At 37.4% G+C, this 15730-nt stretch overlaps 1 protein-coding gene across 2 annotated transcripts in view; it reads right to left on the bottom strand.

Annotated features, from left to right (window-relative positions):
* The window catches only part of ANKRD31 (ankyrin repeat domain 31), a 75357-nt gene that overhangs the window by 14047 nt on the left and 45580 nt on the right, over positions 1 to 15730 (bottom strand). The window contains exons 17-23 of one of the 2 annotated variants that reach the window (XM_055698439.1): positions 13749 to 13908; positions 13191 to 13294; positions 12341 to 12422; positions 10110 to 10206; positions 6445 to 7471; positions 4113 to 4253; positions 3452 to 3548 (exon numbers count right to left, since the gene is read on the bottom strand). In XM_055698439.1, coding sequence (XP_055554414.1) covers positions 3452 to 3548; positions 4113 to 4253; positions 6445 to 7471; positions 10110 to 10206; positions 12341 to 12422; positions 13191 to 13294; positions 13749 to 13908 — 1708 coding nt within the window. The remainder of the gene's footprint in view (positions 1 to 3451; positions 3549 to 4112; positions 4254 to 6444; positions 7472 to 10109; positions 10207 to 12340; positions 12423 to 13190; positions 13295 to 13748; positions 13909 to 15730) is intronic. The other variant, XM_055698440.1, reaches the window with a different exon arrangement.

The raw sequence follows: 15730 nt of genomic DNA, 5'->3' as shown, positions 1-15730 counted from the left end.
AAGAAAGAAATAGAAATTGATGATATTTTCTAATGTAGTATAGATGATGATGATGGAAGATAAAAAGAAATTGTCAGTGTTGTTCTGCTTGCAGTACTGTGAAAAGGTATCTGAAAGTGAAGAATGAAGAAGAGGATGTGCAACTGATGGTTTCAGCATAGTGTTGTTGATAATAGGGTGAGATTTTTGCCCAAGGAAAAAGAATGGTGTTGGAGAAAGCTCAGGAACAGAATGAGAGGATAAATGACTTTTACTACTTTGTTTGTGGGGTAGTCAGCTCCAGATACAAGAAGAAAGTTGCAAAAAGCAGATGGCATGTCTGGAACGTCAATATTTCAGTTGATAGAAATTGCTTATATGGTTTATAGTAACAGAGAGGAATTGAAAACAAACAAACAAACAAACCAAAACAACCAAACACAAGAGAGAAACAGAATGAGAAAGTAAAGAAAAAGTAACAAAATGCTGCAGTTCTGGCAGCTGCATTTACCCAAGCCCAAACCTCATCTCAGGGAATAGGTTTCCTGTGAGAACAAGGGTGTGGAAGAGGACAAAGAATAGGAGGAAGTATAAGGAATAGAATCCCTCTGAGGAAAGATCAGTGCATGTGATCCTGTGCCAAACCAACCGAGCTAGAGAGGAATAAAATGGGATTTACATACACCTTGGAGACCCCAGTCTAGTGGGAAAGTAGAAAGGATGAATAGATCTTTAAAGAAACAATTGGCTAAACTGTGTCAAGAAACTAATTTAAACATCGATAGACATTTTACCTTTTGCTTTAATGAGAATCAGAATTACCCCAAAAGTGAAGAAAAGGTGAGCCCACTTGAAGTATTATATGGAAGACCTTGTGCTGTAAATTTAACAGGAAAGGAAGACCAAATGCATATTTCTGGTGATTGGGTGTTAATTGAATATATATTGTCTTTGGGAAAGACTCTTCCATCATTGTACATGTATATTCAACAGAGAGCACCTGTATCACTGGATGTGCTGGTGCACCCTTTCCAACCCTGGAGATCAAGTGTATCTTTGAACTTGGAAGGATAAGCCTTTGAAGGAGCCATGGAAAGGACCATATTTAGTACTAGTGATAACTAATACTGCAGTAAAACTTAAAGGAATTGATTCTTGGATCCATTACACCAGGATTAAAAGGAGTCCTGAAGAAAAGTGGAAATCAGAAGCAGCAGCTCCTCTGAAACAAAAACTCAAAGAGATTTTAATGAATTGTTCTTGGACTGAAATAAGACCCTATATAGAAATGGATTGTATACAGGGAGGTTTGAGTTTGTTAATATGATTTCTTTGTACATACTTGTTCAAATATGTTTTATAGATGTATAAGATTTTGCCTGTTATGTGGCATGACAAATTCTCAAATTCAGTGGGATCAGGAGAAACCCACAGACTCAAAACTTCATAATGATCCAGAAAACCATACAGATAGGCAATAAAATTAATTGTTGGGTATGTACCCATTTATGAAACCCAGGTATTTGTGGGGCACTACCCACATTGTGATTGGTCAATGCAACTGATGAACCCGTCAGAATCAACTATGAGTAAGTACCACAATGTTCCATTGGGGACCGAGTAGCACTGGATCATGGCAGTGTAGCATGACAAGCTTTACCATCGAGAAGGTCAGGTACTTGTACAAGGGATGTGATTTTTCCCAAAATGACTAGAGTTGAGAAATAGGATAATAATCTCTGGTTAAGAACTTACCTGCAGAGATACACGTGGAGTCAAAAACCCCCTTACAGAAAGACCCACTGGATTCCATTCTTTTGCTAGGTGGGTTATTCCTTGGTCAGGGGTTGCTGAATTAGAAAATGCAATGATAAATATATCTGCAGTAATGGAAGAGATAGCCAGTGACACTGCAGATGCCATAAAGGCTTTGCATGAAGAAATTTCAGAAATAGCTTGAATGGCATTAGATACAACGTTGGCACCTCAAGGCTGGGTTTGTATTATTATTAATACTAATTGTTGCGTGTATGTGAATCAAAGTGGGAGAACTAGCAAGTTACAAGAGATTTGGATACATACTAAAATCTTGCATAAGATTTAAAAAGATTACACCTCTTATGGATTTCAAAAGTTTAGAATTGGCTAACATCCTGCTTTCCTGATTTACACCCATGGATTAAGAAGTTAATTGTAATATGGTACTCATGATTGTTATATTTGTATGCTCTTGTGTTATTTTATGGTGAAGTGTTGTACTGCTGCAATTGAGAGAAATTCAGAGAGGGTGGGACTTATTTGATATATGGATATATAAAAAAATAAGTCCCAAAGGGGAGAATAGCTGCCTAAATTCCCAAATTATCGAACTCTGATTTAGTGCTTAACTATATGTTAAACAAGCATGTGCACAAGGTTTAGGTCAAGCTGACCCACCCTCTCAAGTTGTCAAAATTGATGAATGAAAGGACTTCTAGTCAAGTGAGTCAGCCTTGGGAAACAAAGAACAGATGGGGAAAAGAACACCGTTATCTAAATTATGCAGAAAGAAGCTTCCAAGTGAGAAAGTTCTGGCGGCAAGAGAAGACAAGCTGATAAGGTGTTGCAACCCACAGAACATCAGTTGAAAGCAGGACAAAGGTAACTGTGGTAATGGTAGATGGTGACCTCCAACTCAAATAGCACCCCCAACTCCCCACCCACCCACCCACCCACCCACTCACTCGGCAAGAAGGCAAAACCCTGCTTGGGGAGCATGTGTACCTAGTTAGTGAAAAACTTCAGTACTGCTATCTGAGGATGTGTACTAATTTGCATTAGAAGTGAGAAACTTGTAACCAATCCTTTGCTGAATGAAAATGAATATGTAATGTACTATGAATATGCAAGTACTGTACTGTACTGTATATGATGTGTACTCTCGAGTAACTTGGTGTGCATGTTAGGAGGAAAGATCCCTCATGCACTCAGCACTGCAATAAACCAACATCGGCTTTCTAAACTATCATTTGGTTTGAAGAGTTTTCTTGGTTATGATTTTCAGTAACAATATCAATGCACTCTGTTTCTTACGACTGCTTATTTTTAGACAGTAGAATATCCCCCTAGTTATTACTGCTGCTTGGGCTTATCTGAGTTTCCAACAAAACAAAAAATCATTAAATTAGCTTATTAAAACCTCCACTATATATTGAATATTTTTAATGTAAAATGCTAGATAAATATTTTTTACATAGCAACCAAGTCATTAGTAATTGCTCTCTTCACACAACCAATTCATGGAAGAAAAGAAACTTCTTTATAGAGTCTAAGTTCTGGCACTATTTATATTTCAAGCCTAAGATCTGTGATAAGCATGTAGCTCAGAAAAAAAATGAGAAAGCAATAGAGAAATTTTGGAATTTAAGCTCTTTAGCAATAACTTTCTGCTGCTTCCTGTCACGTTGAGTATTAGATTTTAAGTGGTACATACCCAAACGCTCTCTTTCTTGTGATGGTAATTCCAAATCGCTAGAAACTGGTACTTCTTCAACAAGAAATTTTGACAACTGTGTCCCTAGGTATGTAACCTGTACAAACAAATCTAAATACGTAACTGGTCATTTTAAGTAGTGTTTTTTCTGCTAGGTAAAAATTTCACTTTTCTTACAAAACTAAGTTTATGCACTTAACAGTCTAATCTGTGTCTGTCAAGATTCAGGCAGGAATTCCTCTAATTTGAATTCTAAATGAAAAAAAGCCTAATACAACCCATCTGCAAAGCCCTCTAAACTCTGCCAGTATTTTTGCAACATTTGTCCCTGACACCCTGACATTTCAGTAAGCTTTCTCCTTTTTATTCTAACTACCTTCCAGCTCTTTCTGTCAGTCTCTTAATCATCTTTACTCTTTCAAAGCACTGATAGGTTACTGAGTGGGCATTCCACATTCTCTCAACACTCATGACTAGTTCATCACTGTACAACTACAGCTATGTAGCTCTTTCTTTGATGCTTATTCATTCAGAACAAGAAGACTTTTCAAAATATAGGCTTGTACCCTCTTTTGCTTTAAGAATAGTAAGGAGAGCCAGATAAGTGAAATTTGTTATTGCCATTTATTATTGCTATTTTGGGGAGTAAAATCAGGCCTACCTTATTCCACACATACTTTCGTGTCACAGAAATATCACTTCCTAGCAGGTCTTTAACCCACTGAACTGGATTCTGCAGTATTTTTCTCTCACTGGTTCTGATCTTGCCATTGTTTAAGAGCGTGGCTTTAAGGCTAAATTCCTAAAAAAGAAATATTAAGAAATAATTTTCAACTCATAAATTAACAAATGTGAATTAGCATCCTTAAAACATGAAAAAATGCTGAAGAGCAATATAGCTGAAAAGTTGCAGCCAATTCTGTTTTTCTCTGAAAAAAGTTAAAGAATTTAATGCCACTATCACAAACTGTGGCATAAAAAATGATGTTTTGACCACACAGACCCCACTGTCAGAGGACAAATCTCCCTATGTGTGTTTTGAGCTGTATTTGCATCTTAGTTCTTCTTACACATGCCAAGGCTGTGAATAAATTAATTAGCAACACTGAACTCAGGAACTCACAGGAGGCAAGTCTGCGCAGCAAGAAACTGTTACTCAAATGCAATCTGCCTTCTATGTGTGGAACAAGTGCATGTCACAGTGGAATTCCAGCAATGATTCAAAGATGGAATATATTTGCATAAAAACTTCACTGGTGTCAAGGGACATCACTTGCATGCTTAAGGAAGAACCTGACAGCCTTATCTTATGCAAAATTAAGTATAAAAGAACTTACTGTTACTGCCTGTTTGATAATGCTAATACAGCCCAGTTCTGCAAACATATATGCACCTCCAAAAGCACAGCTTATTGTTGTTTATATTTCAGTAAACTATAGTTTTGTTATACTGGTCTTGTTAGGCTAACAAGCTAAATAATGCAAAAATTAGCTGTTGATATACTATGTTGGAACTTAGTAAGGTTGCTTAGCATGCAGGAGGTTAAACAATCAGAATAAGAGAATGATCCACCACCAAATATTGAACTGCCTCCTACCATACCCACCGGCTTGGAGTATCTATCAGAATCTGAGTCAAGATGATTAAATATACAAAAAATATTTGTATATTTTGATGAACACTCAATCCAGTTCACAGCTTCATAGCTCAGGTCTACAGTGTTCAACAGGTGCATTCTGCCTGCCCAAAGCTCACCTTAAGTTGTATGTTGTTAGCAAATACGCTTCTATAATGATAAAGAAGGAAACTACTGATCATCTCCTTTTTGCAACACAACAGACACTGACTTCTAAACTTCAGTATCTATAGCACTGTCTTCCAAAACTTAAATTAGTGTCATTTTCATTCTAGTAAAAATCCCTGACTTCTTTACACTCCAAATGTCAACATTCCAATACAGTGTTCCTTAAGATCCACAGGCATCAAACTAGTATCACAGATACCAGTCTTGAGAAATGACAGAAATCATAATGAATTCTTCAGGTTCAGAGGAATATTACATGTCCTTTAAAGAAAAGAAGCATGTGTATATACACCTATGACATGGCCCAATGCAGAGGCTCGTGACTTACTCATGCTGCCTTATGTTACGAAACACAAAGCCACAGGAAATAGCCACTCTCAGCAGAAAAGTACTCCCAAGGACACATAGGTACAGAAAAAGGAGCCTTATCTACGTTAAATGTACCTGGTGAGTTGGTTGAAAAGAACTTTTCATGCTTTAGTCATTAATTAATTCATAATTATGTTGCCCTGGAATTTAACTATCTAGAAGCTGGGAATTCAGTCAGTAATTCCATCGCTTGCTCAATACTAAGCCACTTCCCCAGCAGCTGCCTTGCAAATCTGCTCTGTATTTGGAGGCACAGGGACACTTTTGTATGAAAAAAAGGACTTGTTTTGGATATTTTTTTTTTTTTGGTGCAAATATGCTTATACCAGACTGTAAACTATAGAACCAGCTGGCATGTAAGCAAGTAGTTTTGCATATATTCATCTCTACCACAGCACTATGAAATCCTTGATGTCATATTTCTTTATTTGAGGGACTTTGATAGTTGCTTCTAAGAATCACATTAAGTTGTAAAAACCTCAACATTCTTGCTCCTTCCAATATGAAAGTCAGGTATTACACAACGTAGAGCAACCAACAATTCCACACTGGTTCTAGCAATTAGAAATGTTAACAAACTGAGAATGCAGTTAAACACAAATTTTACATATGCAGTGTTTTGGGTGTTAAAATTATGGGCCAACAGAAGATATATTCTATAGCATTTTCCCTCAAAACTCATGAAAGTGTATCTGTAACCAAGAATTTTCAATATTAAGTGCTGAAGATGCAGATTAAACCATAAGAACTGTTGTTTCACCATTTTAGTGGGTGGTTTTATTATATGCTAACATTAACACTATTCTATCTCAACAATTACCTTCAGTTTGAATTCTAAAACATCTTCCCCTGGCTCAATCCTTCCCAATTCAAGTAGATCTATCAATTGAAGGGGTTTCCTATTTTTTCTTCCACACCTCACTTGTTTCTGTTCACATTCTTGATTACTATTGCTCTGGGAAGATTTCTCACCAAAGTTTACTGGATAATCTGTTTTTGGTATAAGATTTGTAAGCACTGAGCCAGCATTACATGAGTTCTCACTACTCTGAGGGATCACTTGCTGCAGAGTATTAGGGAAGTTCTTTGTAGATGTTGACAAAATTACTTGCTGCTGCTGCTGGAAAGCTTCTTTCTTATATACATATCTGTGTAGGTTCCCATCTGTAAGAACCTGCTGGCAGTCACTGCCTGGCTGACAGACATTGCTATTGACAACAGTGCCTCGGGGTCCTACAATATTTAATGCATTGGTCACTGAAGTGGGGGTTAAAGACTTGTTTCCTTGTTCTGCAAAGGGTACACAATCAATGTCTTTTTGCTGTGAACGCTTCACTTTAGCAGTGGAAACAGTATGTTCTGAAGGCAATGTCACCACTTCTACAGCATTTGTCAGCTTTGACATGTTGTCAAAGGGATATTCTCTTACACTGTTTTCAGATGCCAAAGCATGATCAGAAGCCTCTTTCCTTGTAATTGCTTCTTTATTTGCTCCTGTCTCATCCAAGAAGCTGTGTGGATGTCGGCTGCTTTCCTGAGCTGGAAATCTATTTTCTAAAAAGAGAGGTGCTTCTACTCTGTTTCCATTAGGCATGCTGGCACCAAGCCCCATGTTAAATGCAACTACCTCAGGACACACAATTTCATCAGCAGTTAAACTTTGTCTTTTATCATTTGCATGGGAAACTAAGTTTGCGATTTGCTTCTCTGAACATGATGCACTGAACACTTGCTTTGTTTTTCTGTAATTTTGTGATTTCTGGACGAATTCTTCCTGGTTTTGCCTAGAAGCAAGGTTATCTGATTGTTTCCTCAGTGCTCCTTTTTTAAAAGATTCCACTGAAGACCTACAGAAAATTATAAAAGTAAGAGTAAGGACATCAGAGTTACTGTAAACACAAAATAAAGAACAGCACTGTTTCAAAGGACTCTGCCAACAGCTAAAATTTGAACAATCTTTTTATCACATATGAATTTTATAGTTCAAATCCCAGGCTGACGCTCAATAAACTGCAGAATCCTGTCTAGAAGGAGGATGCAAAGCACCAAAACTTCAGTAATAGCCTTGCCCTCCCACACCACCCTGAATTCATAGGGTCTAAAATGGGTCTGTTCACTGGCTGCTCTTTTATCACCACAAATCACAACAGTTCATTGAATTCAATGCCTCTGCAGCTCTAATTTGGAGCCTTTTAAAATGAGGTCAGAATGAGCTACTGAAGGATGATACTATCAGATTTTTTTAATGGTGTACATAATGAAACATTTTATGAAGCCACAATTTTAATTCTACTACATGACCATTAAGAAAAGAAGACAGAGCAGTTAAAGATGTATGTTAGTTTGGGAATGTCTCTCCCTCCATCAGACCCTGCTCCCTAGCTGAGCTGGTCTCCCTGTGAGATTCCTTCCCTGGGGGACTTCACCTCCTTCCTGATGGAAGGCAATTCTTTATTCCACCTGCTTCCTTTGGCACATGAGCCACCCGCCCAGCATAATACTTCTTTCTCCTAACTCCCCTTCATGGGGACAAGTGATTGCACTTCCACTCTGGCACCATGTTGGGAAGACAGGAGAGTACAACAAGGTGTGGGAACATGAACAGCGGCATGGTGTACTTCAAACTCCACCCATAGTAGAGGTGCCACGCAAGTAACACCACCCCAGTCTCAGAAGAGACAGTGTGTTGAGGGCATCATGACAGTAGTACAGCACAACTAGCTGGTGCAGAACAAGGACAGCCAAATTACAGCGTGACGGTAGCAGTGTCTGTACTCCAGTATTGCTTGCTATTACATGTGTTTAGAATCCATGATACAATCAACAAATCAGCATACGGTTAATCACTGATATGAGTAGGCCTTGACACCTACGGATTCCTACACAGGCCACTGAAAATCTACACACTTTTCTAGCAATGTTTCTTCAGGGAAGTTTTGCTGCTTTACTGCTATACAGGTATACGAGAAGCTGCAACTGAAAAGGCAAAGATAGCTTAACTAAAATGACAAAGGCAAAGTAACTTACAGCCATTAACAAATATGATGCTTTTTTTTTGCTCATTTTTCTTTGGTGAGAGACACATCTCGCTGTCTTCAAAGGAAGAGACAGAAATGGAAAAGTGTCAGTAGTATCTCTCCCTGGGCCAACTAACTGAACACCAGAAAGATGGAAAATGTGATGATGCCTCCTTTTTTTGTCACATGATGCACTGATGTATCATGTGACAAAAGCTTATATGCTAATTAGTTTAAAATAAAATGTTCACCATGTAAGTAATGAAAAGGAAATGCAATGTAATTGGGCATGTAGCTCATTACTGTTCATGGGCAGCTGTTGCACTAGCTGCAGGGTATCTGCAATACCCAGAAATATTTACCACTTCACTCTGGAACAGAGTTTCATTCTCAGTATTAGAAGACAGTTAAGTTTGTGTAGATATTAATTTTACTGTTCTGGTTTCTTAATTCACTCACTAGTTCATTCACAAGGATGGTTTGGAACCCTAACTTCTCTTCACACAAAACCCTTTCTTTTTTTTTAATTATCTGTGTAATCTATATACCTTACATTTTATAGCTAGCGAAATGGTCTGTGACAGAAATGTTTCAGTCTCTCCGCACAACCAGCTTATAAGTTTTGCTATGGAAATACCTGAAAGCTGTATGCTGTTGCTTTTACTTGACTAAACTTGCATGACTAATACTGCTCACACAAATAATACATAGACATCCTCATCAGATGGCCTAGAAGCATCCTTGAACACCTGCTAACTTGTTAGCTGAGCACTCACGGTATGACTAGCATTCAGGTAGTCCCTCTTAGAAAGAATGAAAAAAAGGCCTTGTGAGAGCTAGCAGCAGGGTGCCAACAATTCACATAGTCCATGTTCACACTGAGGTGAGCACTCCCAGCTCACATTTGAAGTGTCCTCACAAAAAAGGAATGGCTGCAAGTATGCTTCAAGCCATTGCTCTAAATGGCTTTTGCAGGCTGTTGGTTGAACATTGCCCATCTAGAGGTGCTAAAGAAAAAAACCCAGAGGCAGGACACTAAAAGTAATTTCTGAGTTGCTACTGCTTTTCTCCATGATGCTGCAAAAGTAATCTAATTACCCAGTACCTCCACTTCCTAATTTCTGCTTAGGTATTTTTCCATACCTTTTGTATGTTCACTATCTTATTTCAATGCCTGCTGTGTGCACAGGAACTGATTAGTATGTGTTAGCTCAACCCTGAAGTTCCTCCTTGAAGTAAACACTTACTGGATGTAACTGAAGCCAATATGGATCATGCATCTGCAAAATCTGAATGAAAACCACGTAGTTTTATTTGTGTTCTCCTGTATGCTGACCTTCTAACAACCTGTATTACTATTGATATAAACAATAGTTTCCTATATGCTAACCTCCTAAAAACCTGTATCACTATTGCTATAAAGAATAGCTTCCTATATCTTCTTCCTATATCCTTCTGTTCTACTTACCTGTATTTTTTAGGAAGGGTATCTCTTTCTGTTTTCTGTTCTATGAGTATTTCGTTCGAAGTATCTTCCATCTGCGGCTGTCTTTGCATAGACGCATCTGTCCAATATTTTGATATAATCAAAATTATGATGGCCATAAGCAACAGAAAATTAATGTAGCAAATACACAGCCAATGTATGGACAATTTTTACAGCAGTACCTTATACTGTCATGCATACATCTGATAACTCTTTACAATTAGAGCACTTTCAATGAAATTCATCATAGAAAGAACTAAATGCAAGTTTAATTTATAAAGGAAATAGTCCAAGTACTGGGAAATTTTTAAGCAGCAGTGCTTCTCTAGGAAATTACTAAGAGCACAGGACAGATTAAAGAAATGTGTTACGGATGATCAGCACTGAAAGTTATGAAGTTCCTTGTGTTGCAAGGAGCTACATAACATGACTATTATATGTGAGGCTACCTACAGGAATTATTCAATCTTAGGAACATGGCTAAAACCTTTATGCTTGAGGTATTATAAAATAGCTTAATAAGCTTGACTGTTCCAAGTTACATATAATGGTAAAAACATATGTATCACAGTTGTACACAGTTTCAAATCCTTATTATAAAATAAAATGAGTTATAAATTGTCCCTTTTTGTGAGCTCTGTTTTTCTAAGAGAAGAAGAAGAATTACAAGTTTTTCTTTATATGCCCTATCTCTTAGCCATATAACATAAGGGAGAGCTCAGAAGTCATAACCAGCATATACCACTGGGATAATATGCTAAATATGTAATCTAAATCCTGAAATTCCTAAACCAAGAAATACAAGCTTTCCATAATCATTAAACTGGGAAATTACAGGATTAAAAATGGCATTTAAAAAATGTTTCCCCAAATCCGTTTCATAGTATCTACTAGTATTTACTTACTTATTAAAATAGAAAAATATGAAAATATTGGTCTTATAGCACAGCTTAAGAGGGAATTTGAATCTTTTATTTACAGTAGGTTGTACTGCATGCAAATACCTTGAGGATTTTATTCTATGTTAAAAGCTTATCAATGTACTTCTATGTTCTTGTTCAGTCTTGTGCCTCTTCACAAGTAGTAACAATGACTTAGTTTAAGACATGCTGCATTATTAATGTTTTGTCAGCAGAGGTAACAGATCACCATGTTCATTTTTCTCATACCTCCAAACAGGAAAACTATAATAGTTTTATTTTGCTCATTCATGGAATGGCACCGATCTCTGTCTATAGGCTTCTGCCTATTGTATCATCTACCTGTTGTCAAACACTTTTCAAGAAAATATATCGATTTTAATTAACAGTTCATACACCACAAGTTTTAGCTGGAAGCTATAAATCTGCATAATACCATATTGCACATCTATTGTTAAAGATTTTAATATTTTTAATATTTTAAATATCATTTGAAAGCTCCACCCTATATTCAGGAAACCAAATTTTAAAAACCCCTTCCTTTCTGTCATGAAGCAAAACTGTTCCATGGGCATCAACTGCTTCAAAGTAAATAGCCCTGCCTAGACCGTAAGGGCAGCTGGGGAGAGAGACTTTGGTCAAAGGCTTTCCTGCAGCAAGCTTTGCTACTTGAACTACCATGGAACAGACACAACAGGCTCAAACTGCTACACAGCACCAGCACTGTGATCTCCTAAGATGTCAGTGTCACTTAGTAGGCTCTTGAGATTAATGTGAACTGAGATTTGATGGCCTAGGACAAATTACACTCCTAAGCACCAGCATTTCTGGAACTGCCCATCATCCACAGTGTCTGACTTAAAGATTTATCTTTTTTTACTCATAAATTATTTTAGGCTCCTGAAAGTCCAGCCACACTAGAATGAAAATGCTGCATCTGTTACTTTACACAAAGACAGCATGTACAGAGGGGCTCATGGACTTCTAACTGAATAATGTTGCCAACAGTGTGCACGTTTATCTAACGAACCCTTTTTATATGATTAGTTTGATTTGAAACACATGCCTCCAAGCAGCATGCTGCCCTTCCTTGTCATCATATTCATTCCTAGGTAAACTGGAAGTATTTCAGGAAATGCACCTACCTGGGAGCTGAAAATCTTATTCTCTGAAGCTGAAATTTCCAGAGGGCATACTCAAATATATTACATGCTACACTATTTTAAAACCAATTATATTACAAAAGGTAATTACCCTCCCAAAAATATTGAAACAACTTGAATTTACACCTACCTGCATGTTTGGAAGTTCTCAATTCAGGCAGCAACAGTTCTTTTTGCTCCTTTTCTACACATTGTATAGCAGCAACAGTTTCCTGTTAAGACACATAGAAATGACAGTAAGAAGTAAAGCCAAGTGCACCATATAAAACAAAGGCCAAAGTGCACGGCCTGCAGGATAAGTACTGGTGGACTTGGGTCATTCCAGGCAGAGAATTAAAGGCAATGGGGGCACTGTTAGGATAGACGTACACAGTGCCACCAAGGGTATGCTCTGCAAGGGGCTGTCACAGCCTGGTTTCACCCAGACATTCAAACCAGTCCATGCTCAGAGTCCCACCTCCGAGCACACTGCAGGGATCAGACAGTGAATTTCACCATGACAGCCTCACCTAGACAATGCAGACATAGCATACAGATACCATTAAAAGCCCTCCTAACATAAAACTTCTATAAAAAACCTCCCTGGCTGTTTTAAATTAAGATTAAACAATTTCTAAATATCTTCATTATCATGAAGAAAAATCATTACTCTTTCAAGGACCCATTTTGGAAATGTGATAAAAGTCTCAGGATCCCCAACCTTTTTTCTATTGATATAGGCAATAATCGTATGTAAGTATTGACTACAGTTTGTACAAATGAATGTGCACAGAGATCATGAAAAAAGTGGTGATCAACACACTTATATACTGTACACCACAGCTTATATACTGTAATACAACCTGCATGATGCTCTTTTTTACATACATTCTAGAGGGTTAATTATTTAAATGATACTTTTATATAATTCAGTCAGCAAATTACATCATGCAGTGCTACACTATGAAGCAGTTTAACGAAACTCTGTTATCTGTATTTACCACATTGTATTTCTCATGTTGTGGCTCCAAAGTTGCATCATCATTTTTACAGTAGTAGCAATAACAACTTTTTGATCTTCTTGAGCTTGAAGAACATTTCCTTTCTATGCAATTAAAAAATAAATAGAATTTAAAATTAATTTGCAGGAGCATAATAGGTTAGAATAGCTAATACAGGTTACTAAGGTGCGATGGCAGATCACATTATAAAAAAATACCTTGTATATGTAAATGAGATCAAATTTAGGTAGCATAAGGAGTAAGTCTTTAAAGCTACCACCTTCAAAACCACAAGGTTCCTATGAAGGGAAGTATGCATAATAAAAAAATTCTGAAGGGCCAAATATGTCCTTATAGCTCGTTCTCTCAGGAAAAAAACCCAACCAACTTCTTATATCCTATTTTCTGAAAATAAGTAAGCAAAATTCAGTAATTAATAGAGTTAAAACTGTAGGTGCCAGGAAATACACAGCTCTGCAAATCTGCAGCATTCTAATGTACAGTTTTTCCTTAAGACTACAGGGTAATCCTATGATTTACATTATGAAACCAACATACCTGGAACTTCAGTAGTCTCAACAGGAAGTACACAGTCCATAGCGCAGTAAGACTTCAGCAATTCTTGCATTTCATCATCACAAGCTTTATCCAGAGCACTTTTCCCTGAACCATCCCTCTCACAAGGATCTGCTCCATGCTGTAGTAGAATCCTGGCTGCCTATTATATATTAATATTATTAGTATTGTTGTAATTCTTGTTGAGGACTTCTAATACAACTATACGTGTTTTATCTATCATAAATCACAACTAATAAAGATACAAACCAGATACTCTAGAACTTCCCAATTTTGCAATCCCAATTTGCAATTAATTGCAATCCCAATTAAAAAAACAAGTTTAATTGGCTATTATGGTATTGTTATAGAGAGCAATTACAAAACTTCATATATCTAAATTAAAAGGAACCAGTCAATTTTATCAAGATTGAAATGCAGAAAAGAAGTGGATTTTTAAAGTATTTAATAGTGGTTTTGTATTTATAAGTATTTAATAGTTTGGTTATGTGCACTGATGATTTTTTTTCCTAATTCCAAACCACTTGCAAGTCTGCTTAATCACAAAATGTGGCAATGAGATTAGCGGCATCAGTTAATGAATCATTACCCCCTAAAATTCAGATCATATGAAAGTGTTGATGAGGTCAGAGCTTGGATGGTAAAGAATTTTCATACCTATGATGTCTCATCTTTAGTATTTCTTCTTTCTTTCATTCAGAATGCTGTTAAGCATCAGAATGTATCAGAAAGAGAATAGTCTCTAGAAGTTCAGAATCTTCCCTATCAGTTTTCTCACACAATACTGAATAATAGCTTACATGTTTGCAAGAACCCTGCTGACAGTTTGGCACCAGGTCTGCAAAATCACCCCATTAAAATTTCATCTTTGCTCACAGAAAAGATAAACTTGATGAAGGATCAGCTCTTCTGACAAGAACAAGAAATGCTATGTTTGAGCCAGTTTGGCATCACATTTTTATGCTGAGTTCCCTGGAAGTCACTGTGCCAAAACAATATTTTATTAGTGTGACATTCTGGGCCCCACAATTTAAGAAGAATGTGAAGGTCCTCAAATGCATCCAGAAAAGGGCAAGAAAAGGTGGTGAAAGGTCTGGAAGGCATGCATATGAGGCATGGCTAAGGACATGGGTTTGTCTAGTTTGGAGAAAAAGAAGATGAGTAGTGACTTCATTAATCTCTACAGCTAGGAAGCTGTAGGAGCAGAAGTGGAGAGGGCAGTGCTGATCTCTTCTCCCAGGTATCCAGTGACAGGACATGTGGGAACGGTTCAAAGCTGCACCAGGGGAGGTTCAGACTGGACAGCAGAAACATTTCTTTACCAAGACAGTGGTCAAACACTGGAACAGGCTTCCTAGAAAGGCAGTCAATGTCCCAAGCCTGTCAGTGTGCAAGAGGCATTTGACCAATGCCCTTAGCAACATGCTTTAACTTTTGGTCAGCCCTGAAGTGGTCAGGCAGCTTCACTAGAAAATTGTTGTAGGTCTCTTCCAACTGAAATAGTCTAATCTATTCTATACAACCATTGAACAGTCTGGTTGGAAGGGACCAGTTAATGAAAAAAAAAGGGGGGGGGAGGGGGTTGATTTTTAAAAAACAGGCCTAGGGCTTTTTTCTTTACAAAGAAGAAATTTTTTACAATTAGGGTGGTGAAACACTGGAATAGATTGCCCAGAGAAGCTAAGGATGGCTCATCAATGGAAGTGTTCCAAGTCAGGCTGGATGTGGCTCTGGGCAAGCTGATCTAGTGAAAGATGCCTCTGCCCATGGCAGGGAGGTTGGACTAGACAACCAAATTAAGAATGCTCAATTTTAGTAGTAATTTTTAAAAGGGCAATAAGTAGGAGAGAACCACGGGGACTTCTGAGTTTTTCTGATTTGTCTGATGGACTGAAAAAGTCAACTAACTATACAATCTCAACTGTCACTATTGAAAAATATTTCTTTAATTTTGATCACTTTAA

Source organism: Falco cherrug, chromosome Z, assembly GCF_023634085.1.
Source record: "Falco cherrug isolate bFalChe1 chromosome Z, bFalChe1.pri, whole genome shotgun sequence".
NCBI lineage: Eukaryota > Metazoa > Chordata > Aves > Falconiformes > Falconidae > Falco > Falco cherrug.
The sequence above is the reverse complement of the archived record's forward strand: the minus strand, read 5'-3'. Positions and strand labels throughout refer to the sequence as shown.